General features: G+C 42.5%; 1 protein-coding gene across 7 annotated transcripts in view; it reads right to left on the bottom strand.

Moving 5' to 3' along the window:
* The window catches only part of vps13a (vacuolar protein sorting 13 homolog A), a 524,014-nt gene that overhangs the window by 475,826 nt on the left and 29,859 nt on the right, over positions 1 to 18,329 (bottom strand). For all 7 annotated transcript variants that reach the window (XM_041186720.1, XM_041186723.1, XM_041186721.1 and 4 more), the window contains exons 2-3: positions 9,807 to 9,850; positions 3,835 to 3,877 (exon numbers count right to left, since the gene is read on the bottom strand). In XM_041186720.1, coding sequence (XP_041042654.1) covers positions 3,835 to 3,877; positions 9,807 to 9,850 — 87 coding nt within the window. The remainder of the gene's footprint in view (positions 1 to 3,834; positions 3,878 to 9,806; positions 9,851 to 18,329) is intronic.

Genomic DNA, 18,329 nt, shown 5'->3' with positions numbered 1-18,329 from the left:
GAAAGGAAATGTTCTGCAAAGCGGTCACCCAACCTGCGTTTGGTCTCCCCAACATAGAGGAGAGCAAATCATGAGCAATAAATGCAGTAGATTCAACAGAAAGTGCAGGTAAATTGCAGTTTCAACATAAAGGAGTGTTTGGGGCCTTGGAGTGAGGAGCAAGAAGGTAAAATAGCAGGTGTTGCATCTGCTGCAATTGCATGGAACGATGCCATGGGAAGGGGTGATAGAGAAGTGGACCAGGATGTTGCAGAGGAAACAGACCCTTCAGAGTGTTGAAAGGGGAAGCGGAAGATTTATTTGGCAATGTCATCATGCTGCAGGTTGCAGAAATGGCATGTTGAACATGGAGGCTGGTGGGGTGGAACACGAGGACAGGAGGAGTCCTATCATGGTTCTGCAAGGGAGGGGAAGGATTGAGAGCAGAAAGGGAGTGGATACAATCAACAGCCCTTCCAACCACATTGTGAGGGGGCGAGCAGGGAAAGAGTCGAGGAAAAAAGTCTAAAACATATTGGAAGCACCAGCATGGAAATTACATTGTCAGCACAGATGCAACAGACAGTAAAAAACTGAAAAAATGGAATAGAGTCCCTATAGGCAGCAGGACGTGAGCGAATAGTCAAGGTAATTGTGAAAGTCAGTAGGCTAATAGCAAATATTAGTTGATATCCTATCCATAGAAATGGATTCAGAGAACTTAAGGAAGGGAATGGTTGTAGGTGGACCCTGTGAAGGTGAGGGAAGGGTGGAAAGTGGAAGCATTGTTTGATCAACTGTCTATCAAGACTTATTTAAATAGCCACATCATCTCCTTCCTCAGCACCTGACTCCAGCTCTGACATATTATCATAGAATGACTACAACCACAGAAGTGGGCAATCTGTATCAGCTCTCTGCAAGAGCAACTCAGCTAGCCTGATATCTCTGTCCTCTCCCAGTTGTCCTGCAAATTTTCTCTTCAGGTGCTTATCCAATTTCTTTTTGAAAGCCATGATTGAATCTGCCTCCATCACACACTCAGGCAACGCAGTAAAGATCGCAACTAACTTGATGCATGAAAACAGTTCTTCCTCATGTTACATTTGCTTCTTTATCAATATCCTATGCTTCACAAAGCTTCTGGCCATGGGGGCAGTTTCTCCTAATATACTCTGCCTAGACCCCTCATGACTTTGAACATACTGACTGCCCTTGACATCAAGGCAGCATTTAACTGAGCATGGCATCAAGGAGCCCCAGCAAAATTGGAGTCAATGGGATTCAGGGGAAAACTCTCCACTGGTTAGCGTCATACCTAGCACAAAGGAAAATGGTTGGAGGGCAATCATCTCAGTTCCAGGACATCACTGCAGGGATTCCTCAGGGTAGTGTCCTAGGCCTAACCATCTTCAGCCGCTTCATCAATGACCTTCCTTCCATCATATGGTCAGAAGTGGGGATGTACGTTGATGATTGCACAATGTTCAACACCATTCCCAACTCCTCAGATACTGATGCAGTCCATGTCCAAATGCAGCATAAACTGGACAATAGGCTGACAAGTGGCAAGGAACCACATAAGTGCCAGGCAATAACCACCTCCAACAAGAGAGAATCTAACCATCGCCCCTTGACATTCAATGGCACTATCATCACTGAATAACCTACAATCAACATCCTGGGATTTGCCAATGACCAGAAACGAAGCTGGACTAGCTATATCAATACTGCAGCTACAAGAGCATGTAGGAGGCTAGGAATCCTGTGGCAAGTAGCTCACCTCTTGACTCCTCAAAGCTTGTCCATCATCTACAAGGCATAAGTCATGAGCGTGATGAAATACTCTCCACTTGCCTGGTTGAGTGCAGCTCCAACAACATTCAAGAAGCTGGACACCATCCAAGACAAAGCAGCCTGCTTGATTGGCACCCCATCTATGAACATTCACTCTCTCCACCACTGATGCACAGTGGCAGCAGTGTGTACCGTTTACAAGATGCACTATAGGTGCTCACCAAGGCTCCTTAGACAGCACCTTTCAAACCAACGACCTCTACATCTAGAAGTAGAAGGGCAGCAAACAGATGGAAACACCACCACCTTGAAGTCCCCTGTCAAGCCACACACCATCCTGACTTGGAAATATATTGCCGTTCCTTCACTGTTGCTGGGTCAAAATCCTGGAACCCCCCCCTCCCTAAAACACCACTTTGGGTGTATCTACACCACATGGACTACATCTATTCAAGGCAGCAGCTCACCACCACTAGCTTCTCAAGGGTAAATAAGGATGGGCAATAAATGCTGTCTTAGCCAACGATGCCCACATCCCATGGATGAATAATACAAAAATAAATAAAAGGGGTGGATAGTGAACCCAGAGTACTTTAACCTTGGGAAGCACTTATAGTGGCACTCGCCGAGAGGGCCCAGGGTGTCTATGTGCTGACTTGGTGCAGGCAGAGACAGGCAAGTGTAACTCAGTGACTAGCAGAAAACAAACCAGGAGGTCATGCTGCTGAGCTGGGAAGGTGAGCGGTGGCACTTCAAACTTTACTGTGTTTTGACTGTTTCGCAGGCACCGGCAGCTAGACCAAAAAAGATGGGGGTGAAGGGCAGGCAGTGGTGGTGGGAGAGGAGGGTGTGAGCATGCTAGTGTGCGAAGAGCTAATACAGTGTGGGGGCGGGGGGGGAGAGAAAGAAAAAGGGGCTTCGCCGAGTCCTCTGTCACCAGGCAATATAGGGAACTTGGCTGACACTACATGAATACATGTAGCATTTTTACAAAGTACTTTAAAAACACAGGTTTTCATATTTATATGATGTACTATATGTTGATGTATATATATGTGAACTTTAATAATTATATACTGAAGGTTACTGTGCTGCTTTGTTGGTTTTGTTTTTGCTGGCATCTAGGGTCATATCAATTTTAAGTGTTAAAGTGGAGTCACATTGGAAAATAGTTTGGGAAGCACTGGTCTAGACAGAAAGGATAGAAAGACATCATTGCCATTGTCATAACAGTCAAGAATCAGAAAGAACAGACTTCAAGTGATTGGCAAAAGAACCACAGGCAAGATGTGTATACACCTTGTTATACATCAAGTGTTTACAATCGGGAAGGAAATTGCGTGAAAGGATGGCTTTCAAAAGGGAATTGGATAAACACTGGGAAGGAAAACATTAGCAGGGGTGAAAGGTTAGGGAGTAGGACAGGCTAAATTGTTCTCAAAGAGATTCGGCACAGATTTGATGGCCCAAATGACCTCCTTGTGTGCTGGAACCATTTTATGATTCTAGGACATGCAACTTGATAATGATTGTGTTTTCCCATTTCTACATTGTCAGTCCTAAACTGAAAACCCCAAAATTCAGAGGTGTGGAAGAGGGGAAAGTCCAAAGAAAACTTCTAGTCAAAGGAAGGACAGGAACCTGGAAAAGGTCCTGTTAAGTGAAGTTAAGAGTGAGGGGTGGAGAGAAAGGCTCCAAGCTTCAGGTTTAAAGAGACAAAAACAGCAGAAAGCAGATTTAAAACGAGAACAGCTCACAAGAAGCAAGAAGGTCCAAAAAGACGGTTGAATGTCTGTAACTCTTTGCTATGGGCATGTGAAGCAGTGGTACTGTTGACGGCTGAGTTGGTGAGAGAGGGGGCATGGAGGACAGCTTGAATGCATGTGGCAACCCAGGGAAGAGGAACAAGGGAAGGAGTGTTTAAAACCCAGGAGGTGAACACTTGCAGAAGGCATCTGAGAGAAAGCGTCAAACATTTGAATCTAATAGGTTGGGTATCCTCTGGCCTTATAAGTTAATTACAGCAGCCTGGACAAAACAGAAAAAAAAAATACTTACCAATATGACCAGCCTTAACTTTGAATGGAACATTCAGCTCACTCTGAAAAAAGGTTTAAAAAGATCAGTTATGTTTAAACAACTGCAAAAATTACAGACAAATACAACTCATCCTCAAGATCAACAGTCATGAAGATGTTCCTAGTCCTCGTCATTTTTACTTTTGCTGGAATATTTTCTGTACAATTAGGATTTTAAAGACACTGACAAACAAACCTAGCAAAATCATTCTCTATGTTTAAGCATTTAGCTGTTCTTGAACAAAACTAAATATAGCCTAATAAGAATGCAAAATATTGCAGATGCTGAAAAATTAAATAAAAACAGAAATACTCAGCAGGTCAGGCAATGTCTGTGGAGAGAAACAACAACATCTGTGGAGAGAAACAGAGTTAGTGGGCTGAATTATGCAAGGCGCAGGATTCCTTACAGATTCCCCAGCTAAAAAGTCGGGGTGGGGACAAAAAAAGGGGGGAAGGAGCTTGCTGAGGAGAATGCCAGCCGCCCCACAACCATTTATGGAGCTGTCAAGAATAGGAAGGATCTGGTAATCAGAGAGTTGGCAGCTCTGCAGTTCTTCGAAACAGAAGTGTGCAGCATTGGATCAGGATTTGGTTCAGTTGTCATGTACAATTTGATCACAGAAAATGATTCATTTTCAAGGACTATAAACATTCTGGAAGAATTTGTGCTTTTAAACAACACTATCCCTTAGAGGGTTAATGCAAGGACTTAGCTATTAATGGAACAGACAGCATTTTACAAGAAAAGGTCATTCAGCAGTTTTAAGGGAATCTTGACCCTGGTGGACTGTGTAACAAAAGATGTCACATGGTGATTTTTTTCAAAGCCCTAAACCATGCCTGGAAAACTGTGTTTTAAGGCTGGTCTGGGTTTTGCGGCAGAGGAAGAAAACGATCAACTGCTTGTGTTGTTATGATATGGCAGATTGTAATTGCAAGACTAACCAAATCCAAAAGGGAAGCTTGGTCAAGCTTTCACAACGATTTTGCAGTTTGGTATTTATTACAAGAAGGTAAGTACCCTGAAGGCAGAAGTAAAGAGTCCACTACCACCTTTGGAGATTTTATACATTAAATTAAAACATTTATTAACAAAAGAAAAGTTAACTACACAAGATTACAGTTATACAGTTAAACTTAATCTTATAACAGTTCCCAAAAGATTTCTACTTAACTAGACACTCAACTACACATTCCAAACAGATTCTTGATCTATAAAAACATCCAGCAATATTACCACAAGCACCCACTGCTGCTGTAAGGGAGGTATTTCACAACTTCTCTTTCGACAATGGAACCCCAAGGCTTTTAACAAAACCTTGCGCTCTGGACCAAACCATTTCTCTAGAGTGGCTAGAGGCTGCTTTCTCACAGGTCTATTTCACATAGTCCACCTCTCAAGACCTCAAAGGGCCACTCACCATATAGCTTTCCATCTTTCTTTAAACATTTTTTCTCCCTTTGGATCTGTAAATGCCTTTGATTCACCCTTGCTTTGGAAGTTACTTTTCCCAGAATTTAAAAATTTTTCATGCTGCCCACCCTTTCGGGAAAAATGAACTTAATGGCCTGAATTTTCCCGTCGGCGATTTGGGGGTGGGGCCCACTCGCCGACAGGAAAACGACGTGGGATGATGTCGGGAAGAACCCCCAACGTCATCCCGGTCCATTTAAATATTGAGAAAGTGGGTGGACAGCGAAATCAGCTGTCCACCCGCCGACCTGTCAATAGCCAATTAAAGTCAGTCACCGGATAATTAATTTTTTTTAACATTTAACCCCTTTGATGATTCAAACCTTGCAGTCTGACTGTCTTTAGTTCAATTAAATTAGTCACTCATCCACACACAAACATACACACTCAAATCTGCTTTAGTATCCCACAGTAATATTAGGGAAAATAATAATTCCTTTACAGAGTCAATCCAATGCCAGAAGAGAATTGAAGCTGCTCCTAAGTTGCTCTATGTTCTACAATTGATGGGATTTCAAGAACTCCATCTATCATTTTTCCTTGAACCATTGACCTTTAATCTTTTGGCAGAATTCCTCTATCTTATTTTAGGTGCGAATGTGTGTGTGTGCATGCATGAGAGTGCGTGCAAGCGAATAAGCAGGTGAGCGAATGAGTGCGAGTGCATGAAAGTATTTAGAAAGAATAATTATACGTTCATATTTCATACTGTATGTTAATAAGCTTTGCCTTCTACTTGATAAGCCTGGTTTTATAACAAACTAATAATGTTGTTGTTTATTGAAGGAATCTGGACATTGAGTGGTCATTCTGAGATTAATAGGTAAAGCACACGTTTGGCTGTATGGCTAGCTGGAAAAATTTAAATATACATTGTGATCTGTGGAGTAGCAGAACTAGAGACAAACAGTGCACTCCTCCCATCTCACTCATCAGTGTTTGGGGCTCTCACCAAATGCCAAGCTGGCACGAATCAGGGAAACATCTGCAGTTCACAAAATTGCACTGGGGCCAGAGACAGGCAGATAGACAACAAGCAGACCACTGCCTTCAAACTCATTGACAAGGGAAAGGAAAACCCAGCCCTACATTTCAGATCAATGACATTTCATCAGAACAGAGAAAAGATAGAATTATAATAGGTTTTAAACCAGTGGAAAAGGAGGGAGTGGCAAGAAGAACAAAAAGAATGTTCTGTGATAGGGTGGAGAGCATGGGTGATAAAATGACAAAAGGTTTCATGTTATAAATCCAAAGAAAGTGGGATATAATAAAGAAACAAAAAGATGTGTCCAGATGAGGTGCGAATGGCTACATAGCAGCTATTTGAACACAACATGAAGGGATAAAGAAAACAAAGAAGACGGAGGCAGAGCTCATGATCGGAAATTGTTGCACTCAATGTTGAGTTCATAAGGTTGTAGGATGCCAAATCAAAAAATAAGGTGTTGTTCCTCACTGAGCTTCACTGGACCATAGCAGCCCATGGCCAGAAAGGTAAAACTGGGAGCAAGGCAGAGAATTGAACTGACAAGAGACAGGAAGCTCAGAGCGATGCTTGCGCACTGAAAGGAGATGTTCTGCAAAGTGGTCACCCAGTTTGTATTTGTTTGTCCCAGTGTAGAGACCTTCACAACGTGAGCAGCGAATACAGTAGACTAAATGAAATAAGTTTAAGTAAATCCCTGTTTCACCAGAAAGGTGCATTTGGGACCTTGGATGGCAAGAAAGTAAAAGGACTGGTGTTGCCTCTTCTCTGCTTGCCTGGAAAGATGCCGTGGGAAAAGGAGGGAGTATTGGGGGTGGCTGAGGAGTGGACCAGGATGTGGCATGGCAGAGGGAATGATTCCTTCAGAATGCTGAATGGGGAGGGCAAGGGAAGATGTGCTTGGTGATTACATCACTCAGGTGGTGGAGGAAATGGCGGAGGATGGTCCATTGAATACAGAGGTCGGTGGGGTGAAAGGTGATGACAAGGGGAACCCTATCATGATTCTGGTAGGGAGGGAAAGGAGTGACAGCATAAGTGTGTGAAGTAGATTAGGTGGAGCAAGCCGTCAACAAAGCCGGGGGTGGGAGGTGCTGCAGGGGAATCCTCAGTTGAGGAAAAAAGATATATCAGAAGCGCTAGTACAGAAAGTTGCACTGTCTCGACAGATGTGGTGGGAACTTAGAAACTGAGAGAATGGAATAGAGTCCTTGCAGGAAGAAGTGGGGTATGAGGATGTATAGTCAAGATGGCTGTCAGAACCTATGGGCTATAGTGAATAATAGCCTATCTCCAGAAACCGAACCAGAAATGTCAAGGAAGAAAAGAAAGAGTCACATGGCCCAGATGAAGGTAAGAGAAGGGTGGAATTTTGAAACAGAATCAATGAAATACAGGTATCCACAGCAACACCTTTCATTTAAAGAAAGTGGGTAGAGTTGAAGGAGAAGAAGAAGTCGTTCAATGTGAGAACAAGTTCAGCCAGACAGAGGAAGGTGACAGCGAAAAAGGACTGGTTGGGCTTCTGTTCAAATATAATCTGCCCTGTAATGCAGTAGTTGTGTTACTGAGGTTTGATGTGGGTTTAGACTGATTCTGAAACAAAAACAAAAACAAATTATTGCGAACGCTGGAGATGTCTGAAACAATTTCACAATTACACCGTTTTCAATTTTACAATCTCTTGCTGGAGCCTGCAGACACAAAGGACGATAATATACAAGTCCTGATGAATTTATCAGATCTCGATGTAAAATTTGGATGACTTTCCTGTCTGCAAATTCTCCCCTTGTCATAGGCTGTTTCCTGCCAATAACATGATAACATTCGGGTCCTGATGAATCAAATGACTCTGTCATATCTTGATGCAATGTTTGACATAATCTAATCTACAAGTGTTCCCACTGAACCGATACAAATCGTCATTTTTAACGGAGCCTGTGAGAGAGAGTCCTGCAGCCAGTGGCATTATTAATACAATCCATTTTTTGAAATTATTAATGCAAGTGCAGGGAACACTCAGGTCTGTCAACATCTATACAGACCAAAGGTAATTTTTTTGACCGTAACCCTTCAGTTGAACTGGGAAATTACAGTTCACTCATGTTGTGTGGCAATATCTCAGTGCTAAATGGGATAGTTTCAGAACAGAATCAGCAGCTCAAAACTGGGCATCCATGAGGTGTTGTGGGCCATCAGCAGCAGAAGTGTATTCAACCACAACCTGTAACCCCATTGCCCAGCATATCCTCCTCTCTACTATTACCATCAAGCCAGGGAATCAACTCCGGTTCAAGGAGGAGTGCAGGAGAGCATTACAGGAGCAGCACTGGGCATAAGTAAAAATGAGGCACTAACCTGATGAAGCTACATCACAGGTTTGTAAGCATGCTAAACAGTGGAAGTAGCATGCAGTACAGAGAACTAAGATCTCACAACCAACAGATCAGATCAAAGTTCTGCAGTCCTGCAATATCCAGTTCTGAACGGTAGTGGTCAATTAAACAACTAACCACAGGATGATGTTTTACAAATATCCCCATCCTTATTGACAGGGAAGCCCAGCATGTCAGTGATAAAGACAAGGCTGAAGCATTTGCAACCAACTTCAGCCAGAGGTCGCAATGGATGATCTATTTTGGCCTCCGTCCTGAGGTCCCCAGCATCATGAATGCCAACCTTCAGCCAATTTGATTCATTCCACAGGATATGGAGAAACAACTGAAGGCACTGGATGCAGGAAGAGCTATGGGCCCTGATAACATCCTAGTAATACTGAAGACTTGTGGTCCAGAACTAGCTGCACCCCCAGCCAAAACGTTTCAATACAAATAAAACACTGAAATCTACCCAACAATGTGGAAAATTGAAAACAAAAACAGAATTACCTGGAAAAACTCAGCAGGTCTGGCAGCATCGGCAGAATGTGGAAAATTGTCCAGGTGTATCCTGTCCACAAAAAGCAGAGCCAATTCAATCTAGCCAATTATGCCCCACTAGTCTACTTTAGATCAGTGAAGTCGCCGGCAGTGCTATCAAGCGGCACTTACACAGCACTAACATATTTGCTCTCCGATGTTCAGTTTGGGTTCTGCCAGCACCACTCAGTTCCTCATCTCATCACAGTCTTGGTTCAAACATGAACCAAAGAGCTGAATTTCAGAGCTGAGGTGAGAGTGAATGCTCTCGATATCAAGTAACATTTGGCCTGGCAATACAATGGTCCTGCTTCTTTCTCCACTTTATTCCATCTTTATTGCTCCACACACGGTCTTTGGCCATGACAAAGATTAGACTAGCTCAGAGCCAATAGAGTTCTCCGGCTGGCAACAAGACACAGCTCAACTAGTCAGTTTTACCCTAATCCCCCTCCAGTAGTGAGACTTAAACTTGAGCCTTGGACTTTTATTTATAATGCAAAATGCTAAGTATAATAAATAATACAGAATATTTGTTACACAAAAATCAAACTTAAAAGGCAGCTTACCAGTGCATTTTCTTTTACTTCTAGATTATTGAGTACCACATCTCCTGCAAAAGAAAAAAATAAATAAATTTTTATATGAAATAAACTTTTCATGTTGCAGGGTCGGGTGGGGGTGGATATTAAGTAACAATATAGAATATACACATGATAAATAATCAACAAACCACAGGAGAATAAGGTTCAATGAATTTCTACCTTGAAATCAATAGCAAATTTTGGTTATTCTGTACAATAAAACCTCTATGGTGCTGCCTACAATAAAATGTTTCCTGAGATATTATAAAGTGGGAACATTATGCCGTACACCACTTAATACTTTGGTACAAAGATGCAGCTGTGAATAGGATGAGTTCTTCCTTTGAAGCCACAAGGTGATGGATTTTCTAGCCCTGTCACACAAAAGACCGACACTGAAGGTCAAATTCACTGATCTTTCAAATGCTGACTTCATGCCATTTCCAAAGTCAAACATATAATCAGGGCCTGCTATCTCTCTCATCAGATTGAGCTCCTGGTACCAAAAATTTTGTGATGCTACAATTCCTGCACAACAGCAGCACATAAAAGATAGTGCAGGTTGCACTACAGCATGACCATGACCGCAATTTTTACCTCAAACAGTTAGGTTGTTTGCTGTGTTATGGACAGATGGTGATCCATCGAGAGATAGCAGGATAGTTCCCAACCCCAACCGACCCTTTTTCCACCTCTCGACTGACCAAAGATAGGCGTGTTTCAAATGAAACGTGTTTATTCCCACACTCCCCACTGAGTGCTGTAACTCTCAGAAAAGAGAAATGATAGGTTTTTCAGCAGAATTTTAAAAAGCAGTTAAATGTTTATTACATAATATCAAAAATGTATTTGCAATGACACACAGATGATTGAAGAGGAGGTGGCATGCACTCAGGTTTTAAAAGTCTAAAGAGTCATTGTCACGCTTGCTTCACTGAGATGAAGTCTTGAAACTTTGGAGACCTGCGATTCCCATTTTGGTCCACTAAAGAAAGAGGTTTTAGATGGATTCACAGTACCTTACTGCATGTAGTGGCACATTTCTGTGGCTTCACTCCAGTTAAGGTGCAGTTTCACCCATGTAGCCAAAACCTGGTTTGGTTCTTCAATAGGCAAGTAAAGGGTGAATGCTCTGTTTCCTGATGGATTTTAGACAGAGTCCCGTTCCTTTGCTGGTCTGGAACTCTCCTCCTTTCTCTCCATCTGCTGTTCCCAAAAATGCTCCCTTATTCAATGTCCCCTATCAGACCTGGTGTCTGTCACGGGATCAGAGTATTTTTTTTCTCTATTGCCCTCACAAATGGTCTTTGACAACTTGGCCATTGTCACACAACGATCTTTAAGTTTCACCCATTCGCAAATCCTTGTGATTGGCTACAAAGAAAGCCCATCCTTTCTTTGAAATTCCACTCAGAAGCTAAAAAGTCTGCAAACTCAGTGTGAAGTAGTTTCTGCAATTATTTGGATAATCACAGCCTTTAATCCAACAGGAGAGATGTGCTGCATTTTTATGTCTTCTCAATGGCATGTCCCAAAAGGTCGTTTGCATTTTAATGTCTTGGCCAGACATGCAGGCTGCCTTCCAGAGCCTTGTGTAGTTCCATGTAAATTGACAGAAAAAAGAAAGGTTACCTGACTTCTCAACTCCATTTTGTTTCAAAAGCAGAGTGTCCATACTTTTGAAAAACAAAATGGAGAAGCGTCTTTGAATTTATACTCCATAAAGCCATGAATCCAACTGCAAGAGTGTGACGTCTGAAATCTGTACAACAAAGAATGGCAAGTAGGGTGATACATGGGGTCAGGAGGGGGGATGGTGGTGAAAGAGGAGAAAAGGAGAAAATGGAGGGACAGAGACACTTTGAAATGTTGGATCTGAGTGCTCCTGACAGAACCTAAAATGAGCATCAGTGGGCAGGTTATTGATGAGCAAGTGCTGGTTGCAGGCACTGTTGATGAGTCCTTCCATCAATTTAAATCTTCTGGAAGAAAGAGAATAGACTGATGGGATAAAAAGTGTCTAGATAGGATTTGCCTTGCTGCATGTGAATTTTATGGGGTACATCACCACTTGGACCATCTTGGAAATCCCATGCCCATGTTTAGCTTCTGAATCAATCTGGGGGTTTCTCATGAGGAAGAGGCTTTTAGCAACATTGAGCAATTTGGTCTTAAACCTTTGAAAATGTTAGCTAACCAGGTACACCTTTGGTTAGTGATACAAACAATCACTTGCATCTCTCTGACGACATTTTGATATTTATGCAAATTACAGGCTATTATTTAAGTGAGGCTCACCATTATGAAGTATTTCAGACTGCAACTCCAGGTGTCTGCACATGCACAGCTAAGTATGGAAATCAGTAAATGTTTTCAAGGATATCCACTCTTCCACAGACTGAGCTATAAAAGGCCACCAATAGAATTGGCACAAAAATCAATACAATGGCATCAAGTTGGGGTATTTGTTCACTGGTTTTCCACTAAAGACTCTGTAATAAATGAGAGCGATACTTCCAGGAGTAAGTGCATTTTTAAAATGATGTGGCAAGTCATAATTACTAACAAATAACCTCCCCTGTCCTGATAATTTAACTTCTAAAGTATGGAGTCTCATTCGTTCAGAAGTTAAGGAGTTCAAGATTTGCTTTTTTTAAAAAAACTTGGCCTTTCACCTCATTCAGTTAATCTCATCTGTCTTTCCAAAACTTTATTTTTCTTATTGTACACGATTCAAACTTGATTCAGACTATTTCACTCTGAAGGTTTTTCAATTGTTTTAAGGCGTTTGCTATCTCTTGCCCGGTTCACAGACACCAGAGGTGCCCTGGAAAGCACTGCGCTGATTAGAGCAGAAATCAGATAAAACAACTTTTGCAGGCAGCGGGGTGAATGGTTAGTTTACCACAAAGTCCAAGCTAATGTTAATGTAGAGGTTGTGAACCTCTATTTATTATTTTCTCTCCAAGTTAACATAGTCTAAAATCTGCTACAGCAAGTTTTCTATTTATTTATTGCCCTGTTCATTTACTGTTCAGTAAATTTATTTGGTAGTTAATGCCTAAAACAGGATATAGCACAATGCAATTCAGTTAAAAACTTGAGGAAGATCTTCTGGATGAACATGAAAGAACTAATAGCTAAAGTGAAATAACAGCTTATATTTACACAAGTGCCTTTAATGCAGTAAAATACTCCAACTCACTTTAAGAGGATTATAAAACATGAAAATGAGCCACATATGATATTAGGCCTGGTGACCAAAAGATTCAAAGGGGTTGGTTTTAAAAGTGTCTTAAAAAGGAGGAAAGTGAGATAGAAGGGCGCAGAAGTGTAGGACGGGTCTTCCAGAGCTTAGAGCCTAAGCAACTGAAGGGCACAGCCACAGATGGTGCAGTGATTAAAATTGGGGATCAACAGGGCAGAATAAGATGAGTGCAGACATCTCAGATGGTTATGGAACTGACAGGAAGATAGGAGAGCCAAGATCAGACCATGGAGGAATTTGAAAACAAGGATGAAAATTTTCAAATCAAGATGTTGCTTGACTGGACCCAATGTAGACCAGCAATCAAGGGTTGATCGAAAAACAGGACTTGGTGCAAATTAGGTCATGTGCTACAAGGTTTTGGATGATCTCAAGTTTACCAAAGCTAGAATGTGAGAGACCAGTCAGCAGTGTGCTGTAATAGTCAAGTCTAGAGGTAACAAAGGCATGAATGAGAGTTTCAACAGATGACTTGAGACTGCAACTAAGTTACAAAAGGTGGAAATAGGTGGTCTTAATGATGGCATGAATATGAGGTCAGATGCTTATCGAGATCAAATGTGACACCAAAGATTGTGCTTAACCTCAGACGGGAGGGATAGAGTCAGTAACTCGGGAGCAGAATTTGAAAAGGGGGACTAAAACCAATGGCTCCAGTCTTCCAATATTTAATTAGAGGAAATTTCTGCTCATTTAGCACTAGATGCTGGATAAGCAGTCTGATAGTTTAGTAACCATGGAGAAGTCGAGAGAGGTGGTGGCAAGGTAGAACTGGGTGAAAACTAACACTGTTTTAGGATGATGTCACTGAAGGATAGCATATAAATAAGGAATAGGAGGGAGCCAAGGATAAATCTTGAGGACACCAGAGGTAATGGCATGCACACAGTAAAAGAGGCCAATGCAAGTGATTCTCTGGCTACGATTAAATTGATAAATTGCAAACAGATAAATGCAACTGGGCAGAGGCATTGGAGAAGGATGGTGTCAAAGGCTGCAGACAGGTTGAGAAGGAGGAGGGAGAAAAAGTTTAGCATTGTCACACAGTCACATTGGATGCCACTTGTGTCTTTGATAAGAGCTGTTTTGGCACTGTGGCAGTGCAGAAACCTGATTGGAGGGGTTCAAAAATAGAGCTCTGGGAAAGGTGGACATGGATTTTCAGAGCAACATGTTCAAGGACAGAAAAGGGAGGTTGGAGATGGGACATTAGTTTGCAAGGACAGTGGGGAGAAGAGGGCTTGGTCAAGTGTTGGGTTTTTGAGGATAGCAATGAGGATAGCAAAATTAAAAGTAGAAAGGGGCAACACCTGAAAAAAGAATGAATGGAGTACCATTAAGAATATTATCTACTGTGTGGATCAGGACTACATAGTCAGGAGTTTAATGCCAATAGAGTCAAGGGAGCAAGAGGTGGATCTCATGAGATGAACTCAGAGAGGAGGGAAGACAGGAGACAAACCAGAGAAAGATGTGAGTTCAGAGTTAGTGCAGCAATGAGTTTAGAGAAAATCCAGCCAGGTAGGCCAGTGGAAAGGAACTAACTGGATGTTCTCTATCTCAAATGATAGAGAAGCCCATGAGTACCTTGGAGGAGTTGGGGGGGGGGGGCGGTGGTGTCAGTGTTTAAGACAATGGTTTGCAGTAGAGAAAAAGGGATCAGGGGTTAGCTTTGCATTCTAGGATTATCCTGGAATAGTGGGAAGTTTCACAGATGAGAACTGGACCCAATACTTTTTCCAAGTGATCCAGTCACATCCAGCTAAATCAGTTGCCAGCCACATCTTTTCAAGTCAGTATCCCTTAGACTTATGGAAAAAGAGATGAACACCATACCAGAGGGAACTGCCAGCTGGGAGAATGTGATGGTTTTATTAGGGACTATGGCAAAGGTAGAGGTGAGAGCGCAGGTGAGAAATTCTGTACCTGCAGAAATGTTATGCCAAACAGATGGCCAAAGGGTAGATAGTTGGGATTTTGAAAGCCCAGTTGCAAGTGAATGGTGGCGTGGGGGAGGATAGTTCTTTCCAGGGGTGGATACAAGAGTGGGTAGGGTTGAGTCATATAAGGGAGATATGGTTGAGTAATACAAGGAAGTGATCAGAGATGGCTTTATTTATAACTGACAGGATGGGACCAGCAAGACCACAGGATGGCAAGGTCAAGGACGTGGCAGAGACAAGGGGAGTTTACATAGAGGATTTAGAGAGGATAAAAGTGCAGTGAACTCAGGAGGAGCAAGAGAGCATGAGAAGTTGAGATGGATGTTGAAATTACCAAGGATGAGAAGTCATTTAGTGCAGAGGCCGAGGCTGAGAGAGGAAAATAGCAGGAAAGTTTTATACTTGGGACAGCAGTAAAGAACAATAATTTTGAAAGATAGGAAAGATGGGTGGAATAAGGCCAGAGGAGGAGGAGGAAGTAGTGCTGGAGGAGGAGGAAGTGCCGGATGAAGAGGACGAGGATCAGGCCAATGTGTGACTTTTTTTTTTAAAAAAGTTATTCTTTAATAGGATGTGGGCATCAATAACAAGGTCAGGATTTATTGCCCACCCCTAATTGTCTTGAGCTAAGTAGCTTGCTAGGCCATTTCAGAGGACAGTTAAGAGTCAACTAAATTGCTATGGGTCTGGAGTTACATGTAGGTCAGACCAGGTAAGGATGGCAGGTTTCCTTCCCTAAAGGACCTTAATGAATCAAATGGGTTTTTCATGGTCACCGTTACTGAGGCTAACTTCTCTACTCGATTAATTGAATTTAAATTCCACCAGGTACCATGGTAGGATTTGAACCCTTGTCCCCAGAACATTAGCCTGGGGCTCTTGCTAACTAGTCTAGTGACATTACCACAACACCACCATCTCCTCCTGGTGATCTGGTGAAAAGTATCACACTGCCACCACGACAATCCTGGCTGGGCAAGTGGTAGAAGTTGTAGCCAGGCAGGAAAGCTGCACTAAATGGCACTGTCATCATCCCTCAGCTAGTTTTCCATTAAGGCCATGATGATGTTGATACAATCATCCAGAGTTCATGGATGGCAAGGGTCTTGATCACAAGTGAATGGGTATTCTGTAGGGAGGTGCATAGAAGGACGGTGCGAGCCGATCCTCTGGCAAAGACCAAAGGATCAGCAATGGGAAGGGCAAGTTGGGCAGGAAGGAGATTAGTAAGGCTAGCCCCCAGCAGACACACTAGGTGGGAAGGTTGACAAGAGTGTGAAATGGGGCAACAGAGGCTCCCATTCATAATAAGCCCATCAGAGGATGCTACTAAAGGATGCTAAAAAGGCACAGAGGGAAGCTGCAGACTTGCCTAAAGAGGGTCAAGCCCAGGCTTGCAGCGAGACAGCATGAAAGTTAAGTAATAGGGTTGAGGTAGGGAATCGCGAGGGCACGGTAGCTGAAAAGTCCAGGGATTTTAAACCACATTTGAGAGATCTAGCTTTTCCAGATCTTATTTTCCATTGCTCACAGAAGTGAAGGCAGGCTTGATAATAAAAGAGAGGGACTAAGACAGAAAAAGAGGAAGGAAGTTAAAAAGAGCAAAAACAGAAAGTGATGGGCTCAGGTCCAGAGCAGCAGCCAAAGTGTGCATGTGTATGGACTCGGAGACAGCTCAAGTTATATCGATCTGGTTACATAAAAATTAATGTATATAAAAACCTGATTGTAACAATGAACAGGAAATAGATCAAAGGTAAGTCATCTAGTGTTCAGTCAGAGCTCTGCTGATGGGATAACAATGATGTAGGTAGGATAGAATCAGCATGAGATATCGACAAGCTATTATCCAATTGGAGATCCCTGAAGCAAGTGAAGTCCAGAAGTTATTTGAGGGTACAGTATCGGAGGACACACACAGTCACCGCAGCTCTGAAGAGGAGTCATATTTGATTCGACACATTAACAGTTTTTTGCCCCACAGATACTGCCAGACCTGCTGAGTATTTCCAACTCTGTTCTTATTCAGAGTCAGTAGTTAGGTCTTAGTGTACAAGAATGTAGACCAAAGCAGAATCCAGGAATTTGAAGCCACATTTAAGAGAAGATCTGGAAAAAATTCACAGTTCATGGATCAAAAAATAGCAGCAGAATATAGACAGAAGCAGAGTCCTGTGGTTTATTCCAATGTAGTTCAGCACAAATGTGATTCTGATATCAAAACAAGTTCAGGAATTTAAACGAGAGTTGAGAGAAAGCCCATATGCAGGTCTTTTCCATATCTTGTGAACTGCAGTAAAGAAAAGGTCTGGGGATAGGGGTTTGAACTAAGGGATAGTAACAATTTAAACAAATGGTAAACTAACTGCACCCCTAGCCAAGCTGTTCCAGAACTGAAACAACACTAACATCTAACCAGCAAGGTGGAAAATTCCCCAGGTTAATCCTGCCACAAAAAGCAGAACAAATCCAACCTGGCCAATTACCACCCCCATCAGTCTACTCTCAATCATCAGCAAAGTGATGCAAAGCACCATTGAAAGTGCTATCAAGTGGCTAATACACAGCAATAACCTGCTCACTGGCCCTCAGTTTGGGCTCCACCAGGGCCATTCAGCTCTGACCTCATTACTGCGTTGGTCCAAAATTGGACAAAAAAAAACTGAACTCGAAGTGAGGTGTTAGTGACCTCAATGCAGCATTTGACCAAGTGTGGTATCAAGGAGACTTAGAAAACCTGAAGTCAATGGGAATCTGGAGGGAAACTCTCCACTGGTTGGAGTCATACTGAGTACAAAGGTAGATGCTTGTGGTTGTTGGAGGTCAATCACCTCGGTCCTGGCTCATTGTTGCAGGAGTTCCTCAGGATAGTGTTTTAGGCCCAACCATCTTCAGCTGCTTCAATGACCTTGCCCCATCACAAGGTCAAAAGTGGGGATGTTTGTTCAATGCCATCCACGACTACTCAGATACTGAAGCAGTCGGTGTGGTTATGCAGTAAGACCTGGACAACATTTGGGCTTCGACTGATAAGTAGCAAGTAACATTCACACCACATAAGTGCCAGGCAATGACCATCCCCAACGAGAGTCCAACTATCTTCCCTTGAGGTACAATGGCATTACCATCACTGAATCCCACACTAACAATATCCTGAGGGTTACCACTGACTAGAAACTGAACTGGATCAACCATAAAAGTACTGTGATGACAAGAGCTGGTCAGAGGCTGGGAATTTTGTGGCAAGTAATTCACCTCCAGACTGCCCAAGCCTGTCCACCATCTACAAAGCACAAG

This window comes from Carcharodon carcharias, chromosome 4 (assembly GCF_017639515.1).
Source record: "Carcharodon carcharias isolate sCarCar2 chromosome 4, sCarCar2.pri, whole genome shotgun sequence".
NCBI classification, from domain to species: domain Eukaryota; kingdom Metazoa; phylum Chordata; class Chondrichthyes; order Lamniformes; family Lamnidae; genus Carcharodon; species Carcharodon carcharias.
The sequence above is the reverse complement of the archived record's forward strand: the minus strand, read 5'-3'. Positions and strand labels throughout refer to the sequence as shown.